Genomic DNA, 26,118 nt, shown 5'->3' on the forward strand with positions numbered 1-26,118 from the left:
GACAGCCGATGCAGTGAAAGTAGGAAGAAGAACAAGGCAGAGAGGCTGACACTCAATCTTTTCTTTTTTAGGATCACACATGCTAGTTAGATATCAATATACAGTGGTACCTCTACCTAAGAACGCCTCTACTTAAAATCTTTTCTAGATAAGAACCGGGTGTTCAAGACTTTTTTGCCTGTTCTCAAAAAACATTTCCCACTTAAGAACCCAAGCCTGGAAAAATTTCCCAGGAAATTTGAGAGCGGCACGAAGGCCTGACCAGTTTCCTGCCATTCCCCCTTTAGTCCTGGCCATCTTGGGCTTTTCTGGGCTGCCAGAGGAGCCTTTTGATGGCGCTTAAGGAGGCTTTGGCAGCCCAGAGCGAACAAAGCATTTTCCTTTCTCTGGGTGCTTGGAGAGGGAATAAACCTCTGCCAGCGCCCAGAGAAAACAAATGTTCCCTTCGCTCTGGGCAGCCCAAAGCAAACGGAGCGTTTTCCTTTCTCTGGGTGCCTCCTCAGAGTCCCTCTTTTTTATTTAAGCCTGAAAATTTTGCATTTTTTTGATTCCCCTCACCCCACCTTCTTCCTTCGGCAGTGACTGTCCTCCTCTTCTTCCTCCTCCTCCTCCCACTCAAATTCCGAGCTTTTATTTCTTTCCTAATGGGCTTGCATGCATTATTTGCTTTTACATTGATTCCTATGGGAAAAACTACTTCTACTTACAAACATTTCTACTTAAGAACCTGGTCACAGAACAAATTAAGTTCTTAAGTAGAGGTACCACTGTATCAGTATAAGGTTTTATAAATGACCCAATTGCTAAATTTGGAAGAAGCTTAACTTTTAACAACATTCAGCTCCAAAGGCCAGGACAAGAAACGATGGATGGAAACTAATTAAAGGAGAGAAGCAACCTGGAATTAAGGAGAAGCCTCCCAACAGTGAGGATAATTAAGCAGTGGAACAGCTTGCTTTCAGAAGTTGTGCATGCTCCATCACTGGAGGCTTTTAAGAAAAGACTGGACAATCACTTGTCTGAAATGGTATTAGATCTCCTGCTTGAGCAGTGGGCTGGGCTAGAAGACCTTCAAGGTCCCTTCCAGCTCTATTCTGATCAATTGACATTCATTTTGTCATCTCAGAAAGTGTAAGTTAAAACATTTAGCCCTTTTCCTCCGTATATATTTTAATAAGAGGCCATTTCCCAGAGCTATTATTATGAAACATAATAATATGGAGGCGTCTGTAATATGGTAAATGATTTAGCTTTACTAGATAAATGGTCAAAGCAATGGAAACTGCAGTTTAATGTTTCCAAATGTAAAATAATGCACTTCGGGAAAAGGAATCCTCAATCTGAGTATTGTATTGGCAGTTCTGTGTTAGCAAAAACTTCAGAAAGAGAAGGATTTAGGGGTAGTGATTTCTGACAGTCTCAAAATGGGTGAACAGTGCAGTCAGGCGGTAGGGAAAGCAAGTAGGATGCTTGGCTGCATAGCAAGAGGTATAACAAGCAGGAAGAGGGAGATTATGATACCGCTATATAGAGTGCTGGTGAGACCACATTTGGAATACTGTGTTCAGTTCTGGAGACCTCACCTACAAAAAGACATTGACAAAAGTGAACAGGTCCACAGACGGGCTACAAGAATGGTGGAAGGTCTTAAGCATAAAACGTATCAGGAAAGACAATGAACTCAATCTGTATAGTCTGGAGGACAGAAGGAAAAGGGGGGACATGATCGAAACATTTAAATATGTTAAAGGGTTAAATGAGGTCCAGGAGGGAAGTGTTTTTAATAGGAAAGTGAACACAAGAACAAGGGGACAAAATCTGAAGTTAGTTGCGGGAAAGATCAAAAGCAACATGAGAAAATATTATTTTATTGAAAGAGTAGTAGATCCTTGGAACAAACTTCCAGCAGACGTGGTAGATAAATCCACAGCAACTGAATTTAAACATGCCTGGGATAAACATAGATCCATCCTAAGATAAAATACAGAAAATAGTATAAGGGCAGACTAGATGGACCATGAGGTCTTTTTCTGCCGTCAGTCTTCTATGTTTCTATGTTTCTAAACACACAACATAGGTGTTGTGTTCCAGCTGTGTGTTGCGTTGCTCTGCAAAGTTTTTGCTCTGCTTGCAGCCAAAGGACTCGATTTGAAAATGAATTCTGCCCCTTCTACTCGATGGGCTCTTTACGTGAGAGCATTGTTTCTTCCCATAATAGTATCTCTGAATACGAAGTGACTTTCTCAGTTTCTGTCTGAAGAATTCTCTATTTAAACAAGGGGTCAACAAATCCCTCCATTAAAATGGGATTAACTGTACTTTCTTTCGGTGAAGAATTGCCACTTGAGGATCGAATCAGTTTCTTAAGAGGGAAGTGAAGAAATAGTTGCTACTTGGCAGTCCTCCAAAGCAAGTAGCACCCCCACTGCTTTGTAATCAATGTTTCTTCACTGTAGGGGCAATTGATTAATCATGCAATTGGAGACTCTGGCAAGGGGAGGGAGAAAGTTAAAAAAAACACAACAACCCTGGTCTTCCTATAAAACAATGCTTGGAATAAAATATGAGTGAGTAAGAAGATCATTCAAAGCAGATCTCTGGGTATTTGCATTCTATTGTAGGTGTTTCTGCCTCCTAATCAACTCATTTGTAGAACCAACTCGGCAGCTTTGCTGAAAAAGAATACTTGTGGGAAAAAGCAAGTATTTGTGTGTGAAAGGATTTGTGAGATTGGTTCTGGGGGTAAATCACACATTACAGGGCTGTGTGTGTGTGTTTGTGCAGCGCCTTGTTTTTAATGCTTAACATTGGCCTCGTCAATTTGAGCTCCTAGTTTTGCGGCCTGCTAAGGAGTTGGAAGGATTTGGGATTCCCTCTTTCTCTCTCATGCCTGCTAGCAAGGCATCTAAGTGCATCTTGAAAGCCTGACGTTTGGTGCCCACCGCTACTGTTAGAGAGGGAAATACAGTGGTACCTCTACTTAAGAACTTAATTCATTCCGTGACCAGGTTCTTAAGTAGAAAAGTTTGTAAATAGAATCAATTTTTCCCATAGGAATCAATGTAAAAGCAAATAATGCGTGCAAACCCATTAGGAAAGAAATAAAAGCTCGGAATTTGGATGGAAGGAGAAAGAGGAAGAAGAGGAGGAGGAGGACAGTCGCTGCCCAGAGTGAAGGGAGCGTTTCTTTTCTCTTGGTGCTGGCAGAGGTTTATTCCCTCTCCAAGCGCCTAGAGAAAGGAAAATGCTTTGTTTGCTCTGGACTGCCAAAGCCTCCTTAAGCGCCACCGAAAGGCTCCTCTGGCAGCCCAGAAAAGCACGAGATGGTCGGGATTAAAGGGAGAATGGCAGGAAACTGGCCGGGCCTTTGTGCCGCTCTCAAATTTCCTGGGAAATTTTTCCGGGCTCGGATTCTTAAGTAGAAAATGGTTCTTAAGAAGAGGCAAAAAAGTCTTGAACATCCGGTTCTTATCTAGAAAAGTTCTTAAGTAGAGGCGTTCTTAAGTAGAGGTACCACTGTAATTCATAACAATTCCTGTTTTTTTGCCAATTTACAAGCATACTGTTCAAAAAAATAAAGGGAACACTCAAAGAACATATCCTAGATCTGAATGAATGAAATATTCTCGTTGAATACTTCGTTCTGTACAAAGTTGAATGTGCACAACAGCATGTGAAATTGATTGTGGACAGTTTGATTTCACAGAAGCTTGATTTACTTGGAGTTATATTGTGTTGTTTAAGTGTTCCATTTATTCTTTTGAGCAGTGTAGAATAGAATAGAATAGAATTCTTTATTGGCCAAGTTTGATTGGACACATAAGGAATTTGTCTTTGGTGCATTTGCTCTCAATGTACATTAAAAAAAATACATTTGTTAAGAATCATGAAGAATAATTTTACCTCAGCAAAAAGAAAAGACCCCGCAGAGATTTCTGAATTAGAATCTGAAGCATCATTAATAGCACCAGGACCGTTCTGATACAACGGAGGCGGAAAGTATATTTTATTCCCTAAATAGCCTCTTTGCTTGCCAGTAGTAGTCAGGTGCCCTTGACTTCCAAAGCATTTCCGGATCTCTCGGCTGACTGGGGTTGGAATGCAAGGTGGAGAGAGACAAGAGTCATATTCATTAGGTATGAACCCTCTTCTGGATTTCTGAAACCCTTTGAACGGTGCCAAAACACATGTCCTGTTTTTAGAAGTAGGGATCATTTGAAAGGAATTTGGCTTTCCTCAAATTTGCTATCTTCTTCTTTCTCCCTTCGTATCTCCCATAATTTATTTATTTGTTTGTTCATTTATTTGTTTGTTTGTTTATTTGTTTATTTACTTATTTATTTACTTACTTACTTATTTATTTATTTACTTATTTACTTATTTATGTACTTATGTACTTATTTACTTACTTACTTACTTACTTACTTACTTACTTACTTACTTACTTACTTACTTACTTACTTACTTAGTTATTTTGTATGCCGCCCCTCTCCGCGGACTTAGGGCAGCTAACAACAGTGACAAAAACAGAATGTAAAAATCCAATACTAAAAACAGCTAAAAACCCTTGTTATAAAACCAATCATACATACAAACATACCATGCATAAATTGTAGAAGCCTAGGGGGAAAGATTATCTTAGTTCCCCCATGCCTGACGGCAGAGGTGGGTTTTGAGAAGCTTACGAAAGGCAAGGAGGGTGGGGGCTATTATAGTATGGTTAACATTATCATGAAATGCTATTTCATGCTATCTGCTACTACGGAGAGAATAATATTACGGTATATCTTTGTGAGGCACCATGAGATTATAAAAAAACCCAACACAAATGTAACAAAATGACACACACACTGAGCACTACTTATCTATGAGATAGAAATAAAGTGACATTACACATGAATTTGAAATTGAAAATGACACACACTGAGCATTACTTGTTTAGGAAACAGAATAAAAGTGACATTACACAATGAATTTGAACACATTGTCATCTGTCCTACTTTTGTGTGTATTCTTTCGATTTAGCTATTCTTATTAATAATTTTGTTTAATTGGCATTTTTGTTTCTGTTCCAAAGCTGTAAGGATAATCTAAAACATATTTTTAAGATGTCTTGTTAGAACACATATTATTACCATAGATTGCATACATTGCTATGCAACACAGCATAATTAAAGACGGAGTTTTTTCTTAGACATGGTAAAGTTAGCCAAATGATATATTGTATCATATTGAAATTCCTCATAAATTAAAAATAGTTGGCAAAATTACTTGGATCTTTTATGATTTTTCTATATTTCTCATTTGTTAAATTTTTACTACATTTGTCCCTGGTCTCCATCTTTTGAGACTGTTTTGGAAGAAACATTTTCAATGCCAATGCACACACATTTCTGTCTAACATGCATGTCTATGTATGGATGTAATTTTGCCAACTATTTGTACTTCTGCAACATATTTCCTGAAAAATGCATTTTTGCTTACTTTAAAAAATATACATATTTTTTCCACACGTCAGAGAATTAACACCACAAATAGTCAGAAAATACTATTATTATTATTATTATTATTATTATTATTATTATTATTATTATTATTATTATTATTATTTATTGGATTTGTATGTCGCCCCTCTCCATAGACTCGGGGCGGCTAACAACAGTAATACAAAACAGCATGTAAATCCAATACTAAAACAGCTAAAAAACCCTTACAAACATACATACAAACAAACATACCATGCATAAATTGTAAGGGCCTAGGGGGAAAGAATATCTCAGTTCCCCCATGTCTGATGGCAGAGGTGGGTTTTAAGGAGCTTACGAAAGGCGAGGTGGGTGGGGGCAATTCTAATCTCCGGGGGGAGTTGGTTCCAGAGGCCTGGGGCCACCACAGAGGAGGCTCTTCCCCTGGGTCCCGCCAAATGACATTGTTTTGTTGACGGGACCGGGAGAAAGCTCACTCTGTGGGACCTAACCGGTTGCTGGGATTCGTGCGGCAGAAGGCGGTATCATATATACCCTGGTCATGTTCATAGGATCACCCAGTTTTAATTCATTTATACATATGAAAGTAGAAAATTAATTATGCTATTTATTCGGTATAGTGGATAAATTTCCTGACAATAAGCACACAAAGCCTGCATTTGGTTGCATTTAGTACCCATTCCCAACGTGGGACCTACATCCCACAGGGAGGGCAATTTGATTTTTAATAGGGGCAATTGGAACCTTGTTTAAACCAAGTTAATGGCCTTTTAGGCTTCCTCCACATGAGTAGGAGTTCACTTTTTGAATAGTAAGAATTATATGTCACTGGTGGTGGTGGTGCATCAGAATTTTAGAGATGCTTAGGTGGCGCATGGGCAAAAAAAGGTTGGGAACCACTGATTTAGTAGTTGTATCCAGTTAGCTGTACAATACAATAGTAGTAGAATAGTAGTAGTAGTAGTAGTAGTAGTAGTAGTAGTAGTAGTAGAATAAAAATTGAACGGGTCCAATTGAACGGGTCCAAAGACGGGCTACAAGAATGGTGGAAGGTCTTAAGCATAAAACGTATCAGGAAAGACTTAATGAACTCAATCTGTATAGTCTGGAGGGCAGAAGGAAAAGGGGGGACATGATCGAAACATTTAAATATGTCAAAGGGTTAAATAAGTTTCAGGAGGGAAGTGTTTTTAATAGGAAAGTGAACACAAGAACAAGGGGGCACAATCTGAAGTTAGTTGGGGGAAAGATCAAAAGCAACGTGAGAAAATATTATTTTACTGAAAGAATAGTAGATCCTTGGAACAAACTTCCAGCAGACGTGGTTGGTAAATCCACAGTAACTGAATTAAAACATGCCTGGGATAAACATATATCCATCCTAAGATAAAATACAGAAAATAGTATAAGGGCAGACTAGATGGACCATGAGGTCTTTTTCTGCCGTCAGTCTTCTGTGTTTCTATGTTTCTATGTTTCTATATTGGCCAAGTGTGATTGGACACACAAGGAATTTGCCTTTGGTGCCTATGCTCTCATTGTACATAAAAGAAAATATACATTTATCAAGAATAATAGATTGTGTGACATAAATTGGAAACTGCTTTTCAAGGTGACCTGATACAAATGCTTTTTTGCATCATTATTTTTGTAGACTCTTCTCTAAGCTAATGCTGATTATTTCTTTTCCCACAGGTGCAACTAGCAGCAGCTCTGAATGTTCCTGTGGCCGCAACCATTTCACCTGTGCTGTTAGTGCTTTTGGAGAATGCACTTGTATCCCTGCTCAGTGGCAGTGTGATGGCGACAACGACTGTGGGGACCACAGCGATGAAGACGGTTGCAGTAAGAATCCAACAATCCATAATTAGGAGGGAGGGATTGAGGCTGACTTCCATGTGTTTTTTATGCTTTTGTATTTGGGTCTTTTCAAAAGGCATATGACTTATTTTTCCCCCCCTAAAGGGTTTCTTTAAGACTCTATTATTAGAGTCCGGAAGACCAACTGCATGTTGCTAAATTACGAAATGCTGAAATCTGATCTCTCTTCAACCACTGTCTTTGACCTTCTTGGAAACCAGTGGAGGCGGGGGTTTGTTACATAGAAAACATATAAGATGGACGGCAGAAAAAGACCTCATGGTCCATCTAGTCTTCCCTTATACTATTTTGTGTATTTTATCTTAGGATGGATCTATGTTTATCCCAGGCGTGTTTAAATTCAGTTACTGTGGATTTACCAACCACGTCTGCTGGACATTTGTTCCAAGCATCTACTACTCTTTCAGTAAAATAATATTTTCTCATGTTGCTCCTGATCTTTCCCCCAACTAACCTCAGATTGTGACCCCTTGACTTTGTTTATAAGGAGGTTGCAAAAGGAGATAACGTGACTCCAGGACACTGCAACCTTCATAAATATGAGTCAGTTGCCAAGCGGCTGAATTTTGATCATGTGACCCCAGGGACGCTACAACGGTTCTAAGTATGAAAAATGGTCCTAAACAGGGGTGGGCAGCAGGCAGGACGGGGTGGAGTGCAGTTCCATCAGTAGAAATGAAAATGCGTGCGCAGCTCTAGATGATCGGCGGCTGTCACTTCCTGGATTACTGGTCTCGGCTCGGCTGTCCTTTTTTTCCCTGCTGCTGATTCTGCGCTCTTTGCTTTTTTCCTCTTTCCTCCTTCCTGGCCTCGGACATGCTTCCCTCTCTCCTGCCCGGCTCCCCTCCAGCCTCAGGCGGCCACCTCCCGCCTGAAATGCAAGCAGAAGCCATGGTTGGAAGCGGCACTGGCAGCATTTATGCTTCTGGCAGCACCCGTTGGCCCAGCTACCCAGCCTGAGCCGGGGGGGGGACACGACCCAGGAAGGAGAGTGCAGGAAACGCAAAAACAAATTGTCACCCCTGTAAGCAACACTGGTAAGGTTGTAAGTCAAGGACTTAACAGTCCACTTAAACAATGATGATTGTTCAAACCACTCCCACCTGGTCACATGGTTGGTAAGCCACTCCTACCCACTCACATGACCATTAAGCCACACCCAGAAAATAAGCCACACCCACAATTTTGGCTGCCCATTACTGGTCATAAATCATTTTTTTCAGGGTCGTTGTAACTTTGAACAGCCACTACAGGAACTGTTGTAAGTCGAGGACTTCAAATGTACTGTCGTTGAGTATCCTTCCCTTCCCATCCCTTTCCTCATCAATAGTTTGTAAACCTGATGTAAACGAAGAGAGTTGTAAACTTCCGCTGTTTTGTATGTTTTTTTAGAGATCTTTTCTTTGGCCTAATTATTTTTAATAACTTGTGTGTGCAGTGCTTCGTATTTGATGTTGAAGGAATGTCAAGGGCAGCTGTTGGAGACAAAAGAATAATGTGATGTTTGTACCCAAATATTTTCTGAAGCTCCATCCTGGAATCAAATACGAATCATTGCAGAGCCCCGATACCTAAAAGAGGATATTTTATATTTGGAAAAATATTTTTTTGTTGTGCCAAAAGTGTTTTTTTAAAGAGGAAACTGGACTTTCTGGGTTTTTTTCTTTGAAGACGTTTCGTTTCTCTTCTCACCTTAGATGAGAACATATCCTGGATGGCTGAGAATCTCCATAGACAGTTTTTGTGATCCTTTTTTTTTAGAAAATTCAAATAATTGTATATAATGTTTGGGAGAATTTATTTATTTTATTTATTTATTGTTAGAGTTGAAAAGGACCATGCAGGTCATCAAGTCCAACCCCCTGCCTGAGCAGGAATCCTAAAGCAGCCCAGCCAAATTGAACATGTCTTGTTCTTACATAAGAAATGTGCATTCAGTTTTGGTCGCCAGAATGCAAAAGGGATGTTGAGGCTTTAGAAGTGTACAGAGAAGAGCAACAAATATGATTAGGTGACTGGAGGCTAAAACATATGAAGAAAGGTTGCAGGAATTGAGTATAGTCTAGGTTAATGAAAAGAAGGACCAGGGGAGACATGATTAGCAGTGTTCCAATATCTCAGGGATTGCCACAAAGAAGAGGAAGTCAACCTATTCTCCAAAGCACCTGGGGACAGGACAAGGAGCAATGGGTGGAAACTAAACAAGGAGAGAAGCAACTTAGAACTAAGGAGAAATTTCCTGACAGTTAGAACAATTAATCCGTGGAACAGCTTGCCTCCAGAAGCTGTGAACGCTCCAACGGTAGAAGATGTTGGATAACCATTTTTCTGAAGGTAGTGTATGGTTTCCTGCCTAAGCAGGGGGTTGGACTAGAAGACCTCCAAGGTCCCTTCTAACTCTGCTGTTGTTGTTGCTGTTGTTGTTATTGTTATTATTATTATTATTATTATTATTATTATTATTATTATTATTATTTGAACAGTTGAAGCAGTAGGGCTGTAACGCCACCTGTTTTGGTGATTTTATTCACCCCATAAGTAACTTCCAAAGAAAGTCTTACAGAATGGGCTTAGCCTTACCTGAATATTTTAGCTTTTTAAAAAGGATGTTGGACGAGGGACTTGTTGGAATTTAAGGAGCAAAATTTTGGGGCACTAGCAGTGCTTTCAGAGCATTGGGATATTTATTTCACTCCTGTACACGGATGCACACAAATTTAAGCTGCTCTTTTCCAGGGATTTTTTGGGGGTGCAGGGATTAATGTGCCAAGGTGGTGCAGTGGGTAGAGTGCAGTACTACAGGCCACTAAAGCTGACTGCTAGATCTGCAGGTCAGCGGTTCAAATCTCATCACCGGCTCAAGGTTGACTCAGCCTTCCATCCTTCCGAGGTAGGTAAAATGAGGACCCGGATTGTGGGGGCAATATGCTGGCTCTGTTAAAAAGTGCTACTGCTAACACATTGTAAGCCACCCTGAGTCTAAGGAGAAGGGCGGCATTAAAAAATAGAATAAATAAATAAAATAAAACAAATTAAGGAGGAAAAAAATGGGTTTAGCTTTAAAGGGTTTCTACTTGGTTCCTTTAAAGCCCTGAATATAACACACACACACACACACACAAATATCCATCTTTTCCCTCTACGCTAATATATTTATTTATTTTAAATATTTATATGGTTTTGCCCCTCTTATACAACTCTTCTGGGTGGCTCGCAAGAACAATAAAAATAGGTAACTATAAAACAATCATAAAAGAGTAACACAATAAAATAAAAGCGCCGTGCCTTCAGCATCCCCTTGGGATTCCCCTCCATAAGCACCAGCTGCTTAAAAATTGGGAAATTAAGACTGGCAGTTTTCAGAGCTCTGGCGAAGCTCTATGCAAACGGAGAAGACAAGACAAGCCGACAAGGAGCCTTTGCAGAGCAGACAATGCTTGAAATAGAAAAGGATACAGAACAGCTTGAGGGGGAATCACACGCTCAGATCAGATTGCAGCAATTGTACACGGGCAAAACAGAATTCTCTTGTCCCAGAAGGAATACAAACAAAGAAAAAAAAATAGAAACCAAAAGAAGAAATTAAAGTCAAGCAGGTTCCTTGTAACTTCTTCATAATATGTACCTCTGCATTTTGCCGACACTTCCCACTCCTGGATCAGCCTGATGGTGTTTTCTTTGCCGTTCTGCTTCAAGTTATAGCTCAAATTACTGACTGCTTTTTAAGACCGGGGATGGGTGAATGAGGGTCAGTGAAGAAACAAGCCCACTCGTCTATGTTAAAGATGTTAGGGGAAAGCAGCACTTTGAACTTGCGAGGAGCAAAAAGCGGGTAAAGAATTACATTGGAAAGAATATGCATAATTAGGTTTCCCAAGAGCTAACTTGATGGAAGGACCAGTGAAGATCTGCTACCCGAACAGTAAGGTACTCAGTTCCGGTAGCAATTTTGGGGATGTGTGTGCAGCTGCACACCCCTAATGAGATTCCGCTTCTGAGCATGTGCAGCAAGCGAAATCTCATGTGAAGAAGGAGGAAGCACCAGTAGCACTAAAGACGCCAGGCCTTCCCTGGAAGGACCATGTAGAAGGAAATGAGTGAAGAGGTTCCCAGGCATGGAGAAAGGAAGTATATTGCCGGGTATGGACTTATAGATTTGATGGGATCTCTTAATTTTTGTCTTTCGCAGCTCCCAACCAAGTTGCCTGCTGTGGTTTTAGTACTTTAAATGTTGCTATATAAGATCCACCTAAAAAAAATCTTTTGGTGATTTTTTTTTAAAGCCACAATCAAGCACCTAATTTGTGTTTCATTGTGGCTAGATCCTCTTGCCAGTTTTCTTAAAAATGCTACTTCTCACTACAGTAGAGCAGAGGTGTCAAATTCATATCGTCCTGGTGGTGTCATGTGACGTGTATCACGACCCCCCTCGCTAATCTAGGTGTGGGCGTGGCTAGTGCATGACGCATCTGGCCACAGGTTGTGAGATTGACAGCCTTCAATTATAGGGAAACAGTTCTGTATTGGTCTGTCTACTTTTCTGCAAGTAGTAGGAGGTGGAGTCCTTGATTTTGGTGGCATCCACCCTCGGTTTAGAAATTAAGATTAATCGTTGCTACACAGTGGATTAATGATAGTGAAAGCTCCTTGCATAACCTCTTCAAGTGGAAATGATAACATGACAAAGAACAATTAATTAGATACATCCATAGGTGAACCAGGAAACAAGAGTTCTATATATACTGCTCAAAAAAATAAAGGGAACACTCAAATAACACATCCTAGATCTGAATGGCTGAAATATTCTCATTGAATTCTTTGTACTGCACAAAGTTGAATGCGCACGACAGAATGTGAAATTGATTGTCAATCAGTGTTGCTTCCTAAGTGGACAGTTTGATTTCACAGAGGTTTGATTTACTTGGAGTTATATTGTGTTGTTTAAGTGTTCCCTTTATTTTTTTGAGCAGTGTATATAAAAGTAATAATAATAATAATAGTAATAGTAATAATAATAGTAGTAGTAGTAATAATAATAATAATAATTTATTAGATTTGTATGCCACCCCTCTCCAAGAACTCCGGCCGGCTTCCTAAATTTTAAACTACCACTCTGTGGGTGTGGCTTATTTTATGGGGTGGCTTACCAGTCATGTGACCGGGTAGGAGTGGCTTGCTGGTCATGTGACCGAGTGGGGATGGCTTATCAGTCATGTGACCAGGTGGCAAGAGATGAAGGGCCCATAGACTTTGAAAATATGTTAATATTAATAGAAAATGGTTTTTGAAAATTTCTACCTCCCCATTCTCTCTACCTCAAAAGTCACCAATCCAAAACAATATTTTATTTAATTGCTTCAATTCGGCTCCACTGTGCTGTTAACCCCCTCACCACCATTTTCATGCCTGCGAAGAGGAGGAGAGGCTCCCGGCTTCCCAATCTATACAAGCCCCAGTAATTGAGGAAAGAAAGGCCTCTGCCATTCCGGGGGCTCACGTAGTTTCCTCCTGCCCCCTACCATCCACAGTGACGTTACCAACGGACTGCCGCTACTGTTGTGAGCGCACCAGACCGCATCGATAGGAAGGAACCCACCCCTGGAGGTAGGAAATATTGATATACTTGGCAGCCTTTCCATGTGGGGACTTTTTCAGCAACCAGTCCTCAAAACATCTGAAGTGGCAGCAAACCCCTTTTAATAAATGGAGATTTTGTAAATACACTTTTGGAGTTTCCCCAACAGAAGAAGACAAGAACCATAGTAAACATGTAACAAGCTCAGTCTTGTATGTTGGGTGTTGCAATTAATTCTTTGATGGAATTTCAAGCATCAGTGTTTGCCTAAATTATGAGGAAACCTTGCCTACTAGACAGACAAGACCTTCCAGAAACTAAAAATTAGCACTAGATAGTTTATTAAAGGCAGATCCTCACTGATTGAAGGCATTTGTTATGTTCATGCCCCAATATAAATGGAAATTCAGTGTCCAGGATAGTACTTTCAAGTTAGAGAATAATAACGTTGGAATGAACAACTAACAGTATATAAAGATTATCTGAGAACAAGTCCCACTGAATAGGAATTTTAAGTATAAGATTTATTTATACAGATAATCCCCACTCGGTTAAAGACCTTGGTGTACTAATAACAAAAGATTTAAGTGCCAAAGCCCACTGCAACAACATAACCAAGAAGGCTTCAAGAGTTGTAAACCTAATCCTACGTAGCTTCTGCTCTGGCAATCTCACACTACTTACCAGAGCTTACAAAACTTTTGCCAGACCCATCCTCGAATACGGCTCATCTGTTTGGAACCCATATCGCATCTCAGACATTAACACCCTTGAAAATGTCCAAAGATACTTCACCAGAAGAGCCCTTCTTCACTCGAAATAGAATACCCTACGAGACTAGACTTTCAATCCTGAGCCTAGAAAGCCTAGAACTAAGACACCTTAAACAAGATCTAAGTATTGCCCACAAGATCATATGCTGCAACGTCCTGCCTGTCGGCGACTACTTCAGCTTCAACCACAACAACACAAGAGCACACAACAGATTTAAACTTAATATTAACCGCTCCAAACTTGACTGTAAAAAATATGACTTCAGTAACTGAGTTGTCGAAGTGTGGAACTCATTACCGGACTCTATAGTGTCATCCCCAAACCCCCAACACTTTACCCTTAGATTATCTACGGTTGGCCTATCCAGATTCCTAAGAGGTCAGTAAGGGACGAGTACAAGTGCACTAGAGTGCCTTCCATCCCCTGTCCTATTGCTCTCCTATATCTCCTATACCTTTCTTCTTATTCCTATATCTCTTCTTCTATTCTTTCATTGATATGTTCTATTACTATATCTTTTTTTCTATTACTTCTTAGATATATTTTACTATGAGTTTCTCCTTTATAACCTTCATCATGTATTTTACTATGTGTATATAGATATATACCCACTAAAATCCTCATTGTGTATTGGACAAAATCAATCAATCAATGAATAAAATAAAATAAATATTTTATTTTATTCATTATACTGTATGTTGCTTTTGATTGTTGAATGTCCTGATCAGCTCCCTAGTTTTCTTTACTCTTTGTCTTTGAATTTAGAAATTATTTTCTCCTGGCATTTTTCTTTTACTTACTTCCTTTCTTGTTCTCATTCCATTAACTTCTTTGCTTCAGAGTATTGGATTTTATAGATTTCACCTCATATCTTGAAGGAGAGTTATATTTATCACTGAAGTGAGAATACAGGTTCATTTAATTTGTTCGCAGTGGATATTTCAGTAGATAGCCAATGTAGCCTTCGCTCTCTGTGCTTGACCTCTCAACGAACTTCTTTGATTACTTTACAAACACAATTATTGCATTTCTAGCGGTCTTTCCGAGACCTATCAGTTTCAGATAGGTTTTTGGCAATCTCACACCCAAAGCAGCCTGCACCTCAGTTTCTTGTCTGTCTCCTAAGTCTCTCACTGCTTAAGAGCAGAAGAATATTGAATTGTTTTCTGCTTTCAAGAAATATGCCTCCTAATTTTTCATATGTATGGTTGTGAAAGTTGAAGCATGTGAGCTGCCCCGAGTCTTCGGAGAAGGGCGGCATACAAATCTAATTAATAATAATAATAATAATAATAATAATAACAACAACAACAACAATAATAATAGGAAGAAGAAGAGGAGGAGAAGAAGGAGAAGAAGGAGAAGAAGAAGAAGAAGAAGAAGAAGAAGAAGAAGAAGAAGAAGAAGAAGAAGAAGAAGAAGAAGAAGAAAGTCTGAGCGCCAAAAATTATGATGCTGGAGAATTATGATGCTGGAGAAGACTCCTGCGAGTCCCTTGGACTGCAAGGCAATCAAACTGCTCAGTCCTAGAGGAGATCAATCCAGACTCCTCTTTAGAAGGCCAGATCCTGAAGATGAAACTCAAATACTGTGGCCACCTAATGAGAAGGAAGAACTCACTGGAGAAGAGCCTAAATGCTGGGAATGATTGAGGGCAAAAGAAGAACGAGAGGGCAGACAATGAGGTGGCTGGATGGAGTCACTGAAGCAGTAGGCATGAGCTCAAATGGAGTCCAGGGGATGGTAGAGGACAGGAAGGCCTGAAGGAACATTGTCCATGGGGTCATGATGGGTCGGACATGACTTCGCAACTAATAACTTTTTTCATATTTCTCCTAAATCTCTTTTTTCCTCATCATTAATAATCCAAAAGTGGTATGTTTATTTATGAAGAATCGCTACCCATCTCCCACTTATGTGGTATTACACTTCATATGCACTTTTTTTTTTGCATTTCATTTTTATTTTATTTTCTGACAAGGGTGGCAATGTATACAGGACTTTTTAGAATTCCCAGTTAAAGCCTTATCAAGGCTGCTAAAATATGGATGACCACTAGATGACTGAACAGAAATAGAGATGACTTAATTTTTTTGATCCTATCAAGTGGTCATCTAGTTTCTTGCAAGCCAGGCAAGTTATGCCAATATGGTATCTTCCCTAACCAGTGGTGGGTTGCTGCCGATACGGACTGGTTTGCATGAACTGGTAGCGGTAATTTGCCCCCGCTCACTGAACCAGCAGTGGTGGACAGCTGGCCACTCCCCGAACTGCTCCTCCGATCGCCACTCCTTGAAAGCAGCTGGCATCGAACCCTCTGTGCATGCACAGAGGCTTCTGCACATGTGTAAAAGATCGTAAGAGCCTCGGTGGTGCAGTGGTTAGAGTAAAGTACTGCATAGAAACATAGAAGATTGACGACAGAAAAAGACCTCATAGTCCATCTACTCTGCCCTTATACTATTTCCTGTATTTTATCTTAGGATGGATATATGTTTATCCCAGGCATGTTTACATTCAGTTACTGTGGATTTACCAACCACGTCTGCTGGAAGTTTGTTCCAAACATCTACTACTCTTTCAGTAAAATAATATTTTCTCACGTTGTTTCTGATTCCCCCCCCCCAACTAACCTCAGATTGTTCTTGAGTTCACTTTCCTATTAAAAAAACCTTCCCTCCTGAATCTTATTTCAGTAGGCTCAAGGTTGACTCAGCCTTCCATCGTTCCAAGATCGGTAAAGTGAGGACCCAGGTTATTGGGGGCAATATGCTTACTCTCTGTAAACCAGTTAGAGAGGGCTGTAGAGCATTGTGAAGTGGTATATAAGTCTAGATGCTATTGCTATTTGCGCAATGTGACATAGACACGCACGCGGGTGAAGCGAGTGAGATTTCTGATTAAATGAGTGCTTTAATCACAGCTGTGGTGGCGCAGTGATTATGATGCAATTCTTCAGGCTATGTCTGCTGACTTCTGGCTGCCTGTAGTTCAGCAGTTCAATTCTCACCAGCTCAAAGGTTGACTCAGCCTTCCATCCTTCTAAGGTTGGTAAAATGAGAACCCAAATCGTTTGGGGAAATATGCTGACTCTATTAAACCACTTAGGTCTGTAAATCACTATGAAGCTAGATTGAAAAAGATTTTACATATTTGAGAGATCCTTACGTAGTCCTTTACATTAGCAGGGAGGCAATGCAGAGGAAAATTAACGAGACCGAAGTTTGCTCTTAGAGTTTCATCCAGTACAATCATATAGGGCCAAATAACAGCCGAATCTTCCCAGGATCATATGCATATTATGTACATGGGTGTGGTGTTTAATTTTCAGTGTTGGTCAGCAGGTTTATAAATTTGGTGAAGCTTTCTTAAGAGAAACATCAGGACAAGGACACATGTTCCAAAAGACTGTGACATTTGCAAAGGCTGTAAGAGACTCTTGATCTTAGTGAAGAAAGCCTTGGAAGCCTGTTTTTCCTGAATAATGGCTATTTAGGCACATGGCCAAGTTTCCTAGTGCTGTGATAAAATTTCTGAACATAGCTGAGTTGAGACATGTTCTCCATTAACTACGAGGGTCGCCCAGAAAGTAATGCACCACATTTTTTTCTTCAACCATTATTTATTGAACACAATTAAACTTACACACAAGAAAGAATGATGTTTCTTCTACACTCTCTATTTTTACACGTGATCTCTGCCCCGTTCTATGGCCTTCTTCCAGCGAGACACAAGGATGTGTATGCTCTGTCGGTTCCACTCCTTGTTCTGGTCACGAAGCCATTTCTGCACTGTGCAAATCACCTCTTTGTCATCCTCAAAATGTCTAACCATTTAACCAGCGACTAACCGTACTTCTGTTGACTGCAGATTCTCCATAAACAGTACGCAAACATTTATGAATGTTCCCAACAGTTTCTTTCTCCGCAGTGAAAAATTCAATGACGACATGCTGCTTGTAACGTACATCACTTACAGACGCCATTTTGAAACACTGCTGCATCTATGCGATCTGTCTGAAGAAACATAAAATGTACACACACACTCCTGACAATTCAAATAATGTATGTCTAAAGTTTCTCTTTGTACCATTACTATAAGCTGAGAAAAAAATGTGGTGTATTACTTTCTGTGGACCCTCCTAGGAAGGTCACTTATATGGTCCGCAAACACATGAAAAAAATATTTACTTGTCTGTTGACTGAATTGTGTCCTTCCCAGTAAGTGTGCATTCTCAGACTCTGCTTATCAGGAAGATAATTCTGTATGGAGATCTTGATATAAAATACAGATGTTTTTTTCTATTGTTTCGACCTCCTTTGCTGCCATGCACTTTCCAAATGTGTTAATGGCCAGGAATGATGGGAAATATAATCTAACACATTTGGACTTGTCAACAGAGGAGGGGGAGGAAGAGCAACGTTTTCACACCCATCATTTTTGTTTCAAGATTTGTTTGTCTAAGGTATTTGCAAAAGATAAGTGTGATTTTGATGACAGTCTAGGGGGGGAAGGAAATTGGTGTGAGATTTGCTTTTACTTCTAGACGTGTGTGTGTGTCAATTTTTTCTGACATATTTTCCTCCCTTTGGTTTTTTTAAATAATCATAACATATTATTTATTAAGGAAAAATAATCTATTCAGACTTTTATCATTAAAAGACTAGTATCCTAATTAAAGGCATTGTTTTGCACGATTAATAATGAAAGTTGATGTAAATTAGCTGGGTTGCTAAAATAGCTTTGCATACTTCATTTCTAAAGGAGAAATGTGTGAGTGGAACTTGAATTTGACGTTTTTGTGACTCAGGAAAGTAACAGTTGATAATATGTGAGCATGTCTTTACCGAGCTTTTCAAAAAGACTTCAGATTTGGTTCCTTGACTGTCTCTGAGCTGGGGGGAAAATATAGACACAAATGAATTATATCTACAGTTTTATTCCAGGGCTCAGGTTGTCAAGGTAGCCGGTACAAATGAATGCAATTTCTTCTCCAGTGAGAGTTTGGAAGTCAGTCTTAGGTTTGTGGAATCTTCATCATCCTATAAAGATTAGATTACCTAAATTGCAGGTGTAAATTTAATTTCTGGCAGCAGCCGGGAGCAGGCATTGAATACCACATTACCCCAGGGTTGACCATTCATTTCTTTCTATGGAGGGACAGCAAAAGAAAGTGTATAAAAGCATTTCAGATTTCTTGTATTCAAAAACCTTGTGATTCAAATTATCAAATTGGACAAACATTGATCTCGAGCTTCATCTACCTTCCCACACCTAGCATCTGTTTGGACTACATTTTTCATTAATCCAAAGCAGCATGGTCAGCTATCAGGGAATATGGGAGTTATGGTGAAAGTATCTTACCCAATCCTGATTGAGGAAGATTAGGTTACGGTGATAGCTTTGCAATAACCATAAACTTCAGACTATTTTAGTATCAAAAGATTTATGGGGGGAAATTAGAGGAAGGGAGTGCTACTGTGTTTCCCCCAAAATTAGACCTTGTCTTATTTTTTTTTTGAACCCTGGAATAAGCGCTTGGCCTTATTGCCATGCACTCAAAAAACCCAATTGGGCTTATTATCAGGGGATGTCTTATTTTGGGGAAAACAGGGTATGTTGCATAAAACTCCAGGTGGAAGGGGAGAATATAAATACTAGTACTGTATATCGAAACGTAACAATTTAGTTAAAAGGAAGGATCTATAATAGAAGACAATATATATATGTGTGTGTGTGTGTGTGTGTCACGTTTTTTTGCTGAATTTGAAAATTAAGGTAGACTAGGATAGATCTATTTCAGCCTTATTTTGGCCTCATCAGCAAGCCATACCCACTGGGATTTGAACCTGCAACCTTTGCCTTGTAAGGCAGATAATTATCCTCTAGGCTACAGTATCCAATCCCTTCAGCTCTGTATCAGGGAAGGGTTACATATTTTTATGTCGAATCACCCTGGTGTGTTGAAGGATTTATTTATTTAGCCTACCAGAAATTTGGAAACCAGCCCTAAACAAAAAAACATATCACAATCATCACCATGTCAATCCTTCAACTAAATGTGATTCCACCAACCAATCAAATCGAAGCGGCTCACAACAGCAAAAGCAATACAATAAAATACAAATCCAACTAAATGTGATTCCACCAACCAATCAAATCATTAAAACACAGCCACCCAATCTATTTGCTACATTCAAACCAAATCTCCATCCCCACCACTATTTATAAGGAACAAATGGCAGTTGCAAACAAACTATATTTACAACAGCACGAAGCTTACAACCTACAGCTTGATGATGGTGAATATGATTTCACCGAAACGTCGCATAGACATTCAAAATATTACGACTGGTCCTGCCTTCCCCACCCTTCACTCCCAGGAGTCTCCATATGGTCCATTTTGAATTATTGTTATTGTTATTGTTATTGTTATTTATTTATTTATTTATTTATTTATTTATTTATTTATTTATTTATTTATTTATTTGATTGATTGATTGATTGATTGATTGATTGATTTCTAAGCCGCCCCTCTCCGAGGACTCAAAGCGGCTCACAACAGCAAAAGCAATACAATAAAATACAAATCCAATGATAAGAAACTAAATTAAAACCCATACTTACTAAAAAACAGACAAGTCAGCACAATCACACCATTCACAAATGCTTGAATCAGAAGGTAGGGAGGAGGGAGTTAATCCCCCCATGCTTGGTGGCATAAATGGGTCTTAAGCATCTTGTGGAAGGCAAGGAGGGTGGGGGCAATTCGGATCTCTGAGGGGAGTTGATTCCAGAGGGCCGTGGCCGCCACAGAGAAGGCTCTCCCCCTAGGTCCCAGACAACATTGTTTAGTCGACAGGATCCGAAGAAGGCCAACTCTGTGGGACCTAATCGGTCGCTGGGATTCATGCGACAGAACGCGATCCCGTAGGTATTCTGGTCCAATGCCATGTAGGGCTTTATAAGTCATAACTAACACTTTGAATTGTGACTGGAAACTGATCGGCAGCCCACGCAAGCCAGGTAAGTGCAGGGCTGACACGGAAACTTGGGGTGAGCAAAAAACAGGCCTCCCAGAGCCTCCGGAAGGCTGGGCCTACTTCCAGCTTCCAGAGGGCATCTAGAGGTCCAGAGAGGCAGTTTCTGCCCTCTCGGAGACTCGAGAAAAATCTCCATAGCCTGAGGAGGGTTAAAATGGCCTAGTCCCTGCATGTCTTTACCGAGGCTGACTAGGCCAAACCCTCCATAGCCATGCCCACCCAGAAACCAGACAGAGACCCATTGCTAAAAATTTTGAAGCCCACCCCTGGTATTGTGATTGTGTATATATGCCATCTTTTACCTTTTCAATCCATTTTAGAAAAGAGTAGTTGATATTGGCACTACTTGGTTTTGCTGGGCAGGTTATGTGGGCATACACTCTTGAATTCTTTGCTCTGCAGTTGTGAAATCATCTGTTGTCTTCAAGACTTTCTTGTTGTTTGCAGCAAAGATTCAAAGCTAGCCAAACTGAGAATCCTGCCAAGAGTTTAACCAAAGGGTGATTTAAGGATTAAGTATCTGGAGATCTGTGATTACCGTCAAGGCCAATTGTGAGGTCACACAGGTTATAATGTAAAAATTTAAAGAAAAGAGAGCATCTACATAGCTAAATTGTAGGTTAAACCATTCTCACTGATGGCCAAGTTGACTGAAGATAGTAGAGACTGTGCCTGGATGGCACAGTATTGAGGAGAACTACTGCTGACAGCTCCTAAATTAAGTTGCCGCAAATACTAATCATTTGGTTGATTAGTACTTAACTACTTTGTGCTTCAAAGTATTGTACAATTTCAATCAGTATAATTAAAATGCAGCTGTAAGGTTAACCATGGCTAGTGTATTTATTTATGATTTTTAAAACCTGCTTTTCATAATCAAAGCAAATCCCAAAGTAGATTTTCAGAGCTAGTTCCTGGCTGCAATTTCACCGGAAAACTGGAAACACTAACTGTTCAAATGGCCATTTATTTGCAAAGAAACCACCTTTCTTCCTATCTATTGGGCTATGCTGCAGATGATGACAGCTGTAAGATAGCATCAGCAGACTGGGCAGAGATGAAAGGGTTTCTTCTTGTTGCTTGCTTGTCTAGTTGAAGGAAACCCTGTTCTTTTGAAAGACACAGCTACCAGGTATAAATCCTTTCTTCTTCTTCCTCTTCTTCTCCTCCTCCTCCTCCTCCACCTCCACCTCCTCCTCAGAATAGTTGGCAGCCCTTGAAAACACAATCCTCACAGGTGAAGAATTTATTGCAACCCAAGGAGGAAGCCTTTATGAATGGTGTTCTGAGAGAGGGAGAGAAGACGGGGGCTAATCTAATTCAATAGTTATATGGGCATACTCAGTTTAGAAAGTTAATTTATATAGCAACAAATGTGCACGTTGCTCGATACCTCTGCAAAATCCATACATCTTCCCTTGTTTAATCAAAAGGAAAAATGATTATCTTCTAACTCTATAAAATATACCGCATGGATTTTCCTCAGACCTATTTTAACTTCTCAGCACCACAAGGAGCCCAATAAAAACTGTTAAAGAAGAAGAAGAAATTAAATGAGATAAGATCTTCTACTCCATTGAAGACACATCTGGAGTAGGACCTCCACTTTGTTCAAGTGGCTCAGCATGTTACTTTTTCTTCCAGAAGTTTCTCCCAAAATGCTGAAAAGGAATGTTCAGAAGCATCCAGAAAGATTTTCATTTTCTAGCTTGGAGAGTGAAGGAGTGAGCCGGGGGAAAGAGATGTTATGCAAAAATCATTCTAGCCTGTCTTCAGTAAGAAAATGATTATCTTGATTTGCTTAATACCAGTAGCCCTCAACTTATTCCTATAACATGGACTAACCATTATGGTCATAAGTCATGATGATTGTACAATAGGACATCATGTACAAATGCGTAAAACAAGCCCGTTGTTTTGCTCTGGGCTGTTTTTGCCAAAAAAAGCTAAAGTAAAGGCCAGCTTTGAGCAAAAGTGGAGTCATGAGACCATGGGACATTTCAAATAGCCATAAATGCAGGCTGGTTGCCACAGCCGAAAATGCTGTCACGTGTGCGGCTATCAGAACTTTGGAATTGAGTCATAAGTACCTTTTGCGGTTCCTTGTAGCTTTGGCTAAGTTACTAAGCTACAGGTTATACGTCAAGGACCACCTGATTGAATGGGAATGATAACAGCTGTGAGGAAGACCTAAGAAAGAAAATCTGAAGCCAAATACTAACTTTGGTGCCTCATATGAATATTTAGAAGCGATGCCTCCTCATTTGGCATAGGCTGTAAGAGTTGGGAAATACTGGGGAATGAAAACCCATGGTGTGGATTTTGGAGGTTTCCAATGGTGGAGGATAGGAAAGGATAGGATGGGATGGGATGGAATAGAATATAGAATAGAATAGAATAGAATTCTTTATTGGCCAAGTGTGATTGGACACACAAGGCATTTGTCTTTGGTGCATATGCTCTCAGCGTACATAAAAGAAAAAGATACATTTGTCAAGAATCATGAGGTACAACACTTAATGATCATTATAGAAGCCAAATAAGCAATGAGGAAACAATCAATATTAATAAAAACTTAAAGATATTGGCTATCAAACAAAATTTAGGATAAACAGAAAGATAGCAGAAAGGTGGGTTGTTGTGTTTTGTTTTCTTTTCTTTTCTTTTTAGAATCTTGTCAAAGGCATTTAAAAATATCACAAGGCTTGGGACTGTCACCTGATAAATACGTCACTGAGCCCTGGTGACGCAGTGTAGTACTACTGCTGGCTGGCTGGCTGCAGTTTAGCAGTTCAAATCTCACCAAGGCCAAGGTTGACTCAGCCTTCCATCCTTCCGAGAGGACCCAGATAAAATGAGGACCCAGATTGTTGGGGGCAACATGCTGATTCTGTAAAAATAAGTTGAAGGGCTAGGCATTACTAATCCTGGAAAGTTGCTGCCAATATGAGAACATTGAATTGAGGTTCTCACTCTATAGGTAGCGAGACCCTATTTAAGACCAGCTCAGAATAAACTTTTAATATAGTTACACCTCCAAGCGGGGGTTGCAGAACACTGCAAAGCTGTACAAAATCTAAGCGCTATTGCTATTGTTTTGTTTCTCACTTCCACGTGTCAAGATTACATACGTTTTTCCTTTTGCTCATTGTCTTCAGAGAAAAAAAGGGAGCGCTACTGCACATGCGAAGTGGGAACTTTCAATGTTTTAAAAAAAATGAAGGGGAGGAACCTCCAAGGCAGCTTAGTGTGGCCTGTAGACATCCAAAGACCATGAAATCCTGCCAGTAGTCCTCAACATACGACCACAATTGAGTCCAACATGTTAAGTGAGACATTTGCTAAGTGAATTTTGCCTCATTTTACGACCTTTCTTGCCTCGGTTGTTAAGTGAATCACAGCAGTTGATAAGTTAGTACAGTAGTCCCTCACCTATCGCTGGTGTTACGTTCCAGACCCGGCCGCGATAGGTGAAATCCGCGATGGGGAATTTATCGACTGATAGTACTTATTTAAGTATTTATATTGTAATTGTTTGGTAAGTTTTCATTGTTTTAAGTGTTTATAAACCCTTCCCACACAGTATTTATTTTAGATACAGTATTTAAATACTGTATTTACAATTTTAGATATATATTTTTTTGAAAAACCTGCCAATCGAGTTCGGCGGGCTGTTTAAATCTGCCGATCAACTTCCTCAGAAACCCGCGATGAAGTGAAGCCGCAGTAGGTGAAGCGCGGTATAGCGAGGGACTACTGTAAATCTGGTTGCTAAGTGGATCTCGCTTCCCCAATGACTTTGCTTGTCAGAAGATCCCAAAAGGGATCCTGTGACACAACAATGATCATAAATATGAACCAGTTGCCAAGCGTCTCAGTTTTGATCACATGACCATGGGGGACACTGAAAAGGTAGTAACTGAAAAATGTTCATAAGTGTTCTGCCGGCGTGTTTCAACCGCCCGTAATTACAGGATAATTAGTCCAGGAAGACACACACCACATGATAAAAGGAAAACCCAAAAGTTTTTATAAACAGAAAAAGCTCCCTTTTTAAATGTCGAAGGGATTTTCTGGTACACACAAGGCACAGGTTAAATGCAATCCAATTGCTCACCCAATAACTGGGAAATTGAGTCCAATTCTAAAGTCCAGAGAGTCCACACGCAATCTTGAACAGCACAAAAACCACGATCTTGACGAAACAATGAATCAGATAAACTGCCATGAGGCTAAAACACCAGGCTGCTCTTTTATCTGTAGCACTAATTACAGCAGCCCCACCCAACCACAGGTGGCCTTATTTTCTCTTGTAATAATCCTTCAGTTGTTGTCTCCTATGCATCACTCTACGCATGCGTGGGTGTGTCATTAATTCTTGTTCAGAATCCAGGGATGATACAGATGATTGATCTCCTCCTGGGCTGTCTGCCAAACTCCCCTCTTCCCTGTCACTCACGCTTCCTTGGTCAGAGGAGGCTTCGTCGGCAGATTCCATCGGGAGCAAAACAGACCTGCGGCATGTGGATGTTTCCCCCACATCCACCTGCACATTCCTTGGGGCAGGAGCTGGGCCAGAGCTAACCACAACAATAAGTAATTTTTTTCTGTGCCTTTGTAACTTGGAACGGTCACTAAATGAACCGTTGCAAGTCGCGGGCTACCTTTATTAACTGATGGAGGAGGTCACTGGATGGAATCTCATGGGATGGGGCAGCATTTTGATGCCGACTTTTTTCGCCGGCTTTGAGTGAGGTGAGATTCTAAGAATTCAGATATAAGGCCTTTCTTTCATTCTGTGCATTGGACCACAGATCACTGGAAATTGGATTTATCTGTTCCCAAATATTCTGCGGCACTATTGTTTTGGAAGTGTGCAATGGAAAACCTGACAATTCTGCTTGGTGCTTTGGCGGGTGTTGAAGAACTCAGAAGTTGTTTTAATCTAACATGATAGGGGGAAATTAATGTTTCAGGTTTTCAGAAGAAGTGGATTAGTATTCACGGCAGAATGAAAGAGGGGCAGATTTTCAGGACTGAAGTAATTAACAGATACAGAGAAATTGTTCTTTTGTATTTCTGTTTGAAATAAAACGTAAGTGTAGAACGTTGGCCAGGGCTTATGTTCCTACTTTGAAAATTCATGTCTATTTTAATTCACCACAATTTCAAATAAGAACCATATTGAGAGCATCGACTGTTTCTTCCCCCACTTAATAGGCTAAATTGATCTGACTGCAACTACAGCTGACAGTTGGCATAACTTTCAGTAACCTCTTCAACAGTATTTTTTTTCTTTTTTTATTAGAAAATTTTATTAAATATATACATATTAAAACAAGACCATGAGTGTTTCATC

General features: G+C 40.0%; 1 protein-coding gene across 2 annotated transcripts in view; it reads left to right on the forward strand.

Annotated features, from left to right (window-relative positions):
- Window positions 1-26,118, forward strand: part of LRP4 (LDL receptor related protein 4) — a 161,211-nt gene that overhangs the window by 60,383 nt on the left and 74,710 nt on the right. For both annotated transcript variants that reach the window (XM_070760026.1, XM_070760034.1), the window contains exon 2: window positions 7,182-7,331. In XM_070760026.1, the coding sequence (XP_070616127.1) occupies window positions 7,182-7,331 (150 nt within the window). The remainder of the gene's footprint in view (window positions 1-7,181; window positions 7,332-26,118) is intronic.

Source organism: Erythrolamprus reginae, chromosome 1 (assembly GCF_031021105.1).
Source record: "Erythrolamprus reginae isolate rEryReg1 chromosome 1, rEryReg1.hap1, whole genome shotgun sequence".
In the NCBI taxonomy this organism is placed as follows: domain Eukaryota; kingdom Metazoa; phylum Chordata; class Lepidosauria; order Squamata; family Dipsadidae; genus Erythrolamprus; species Erythrolamprus reginae.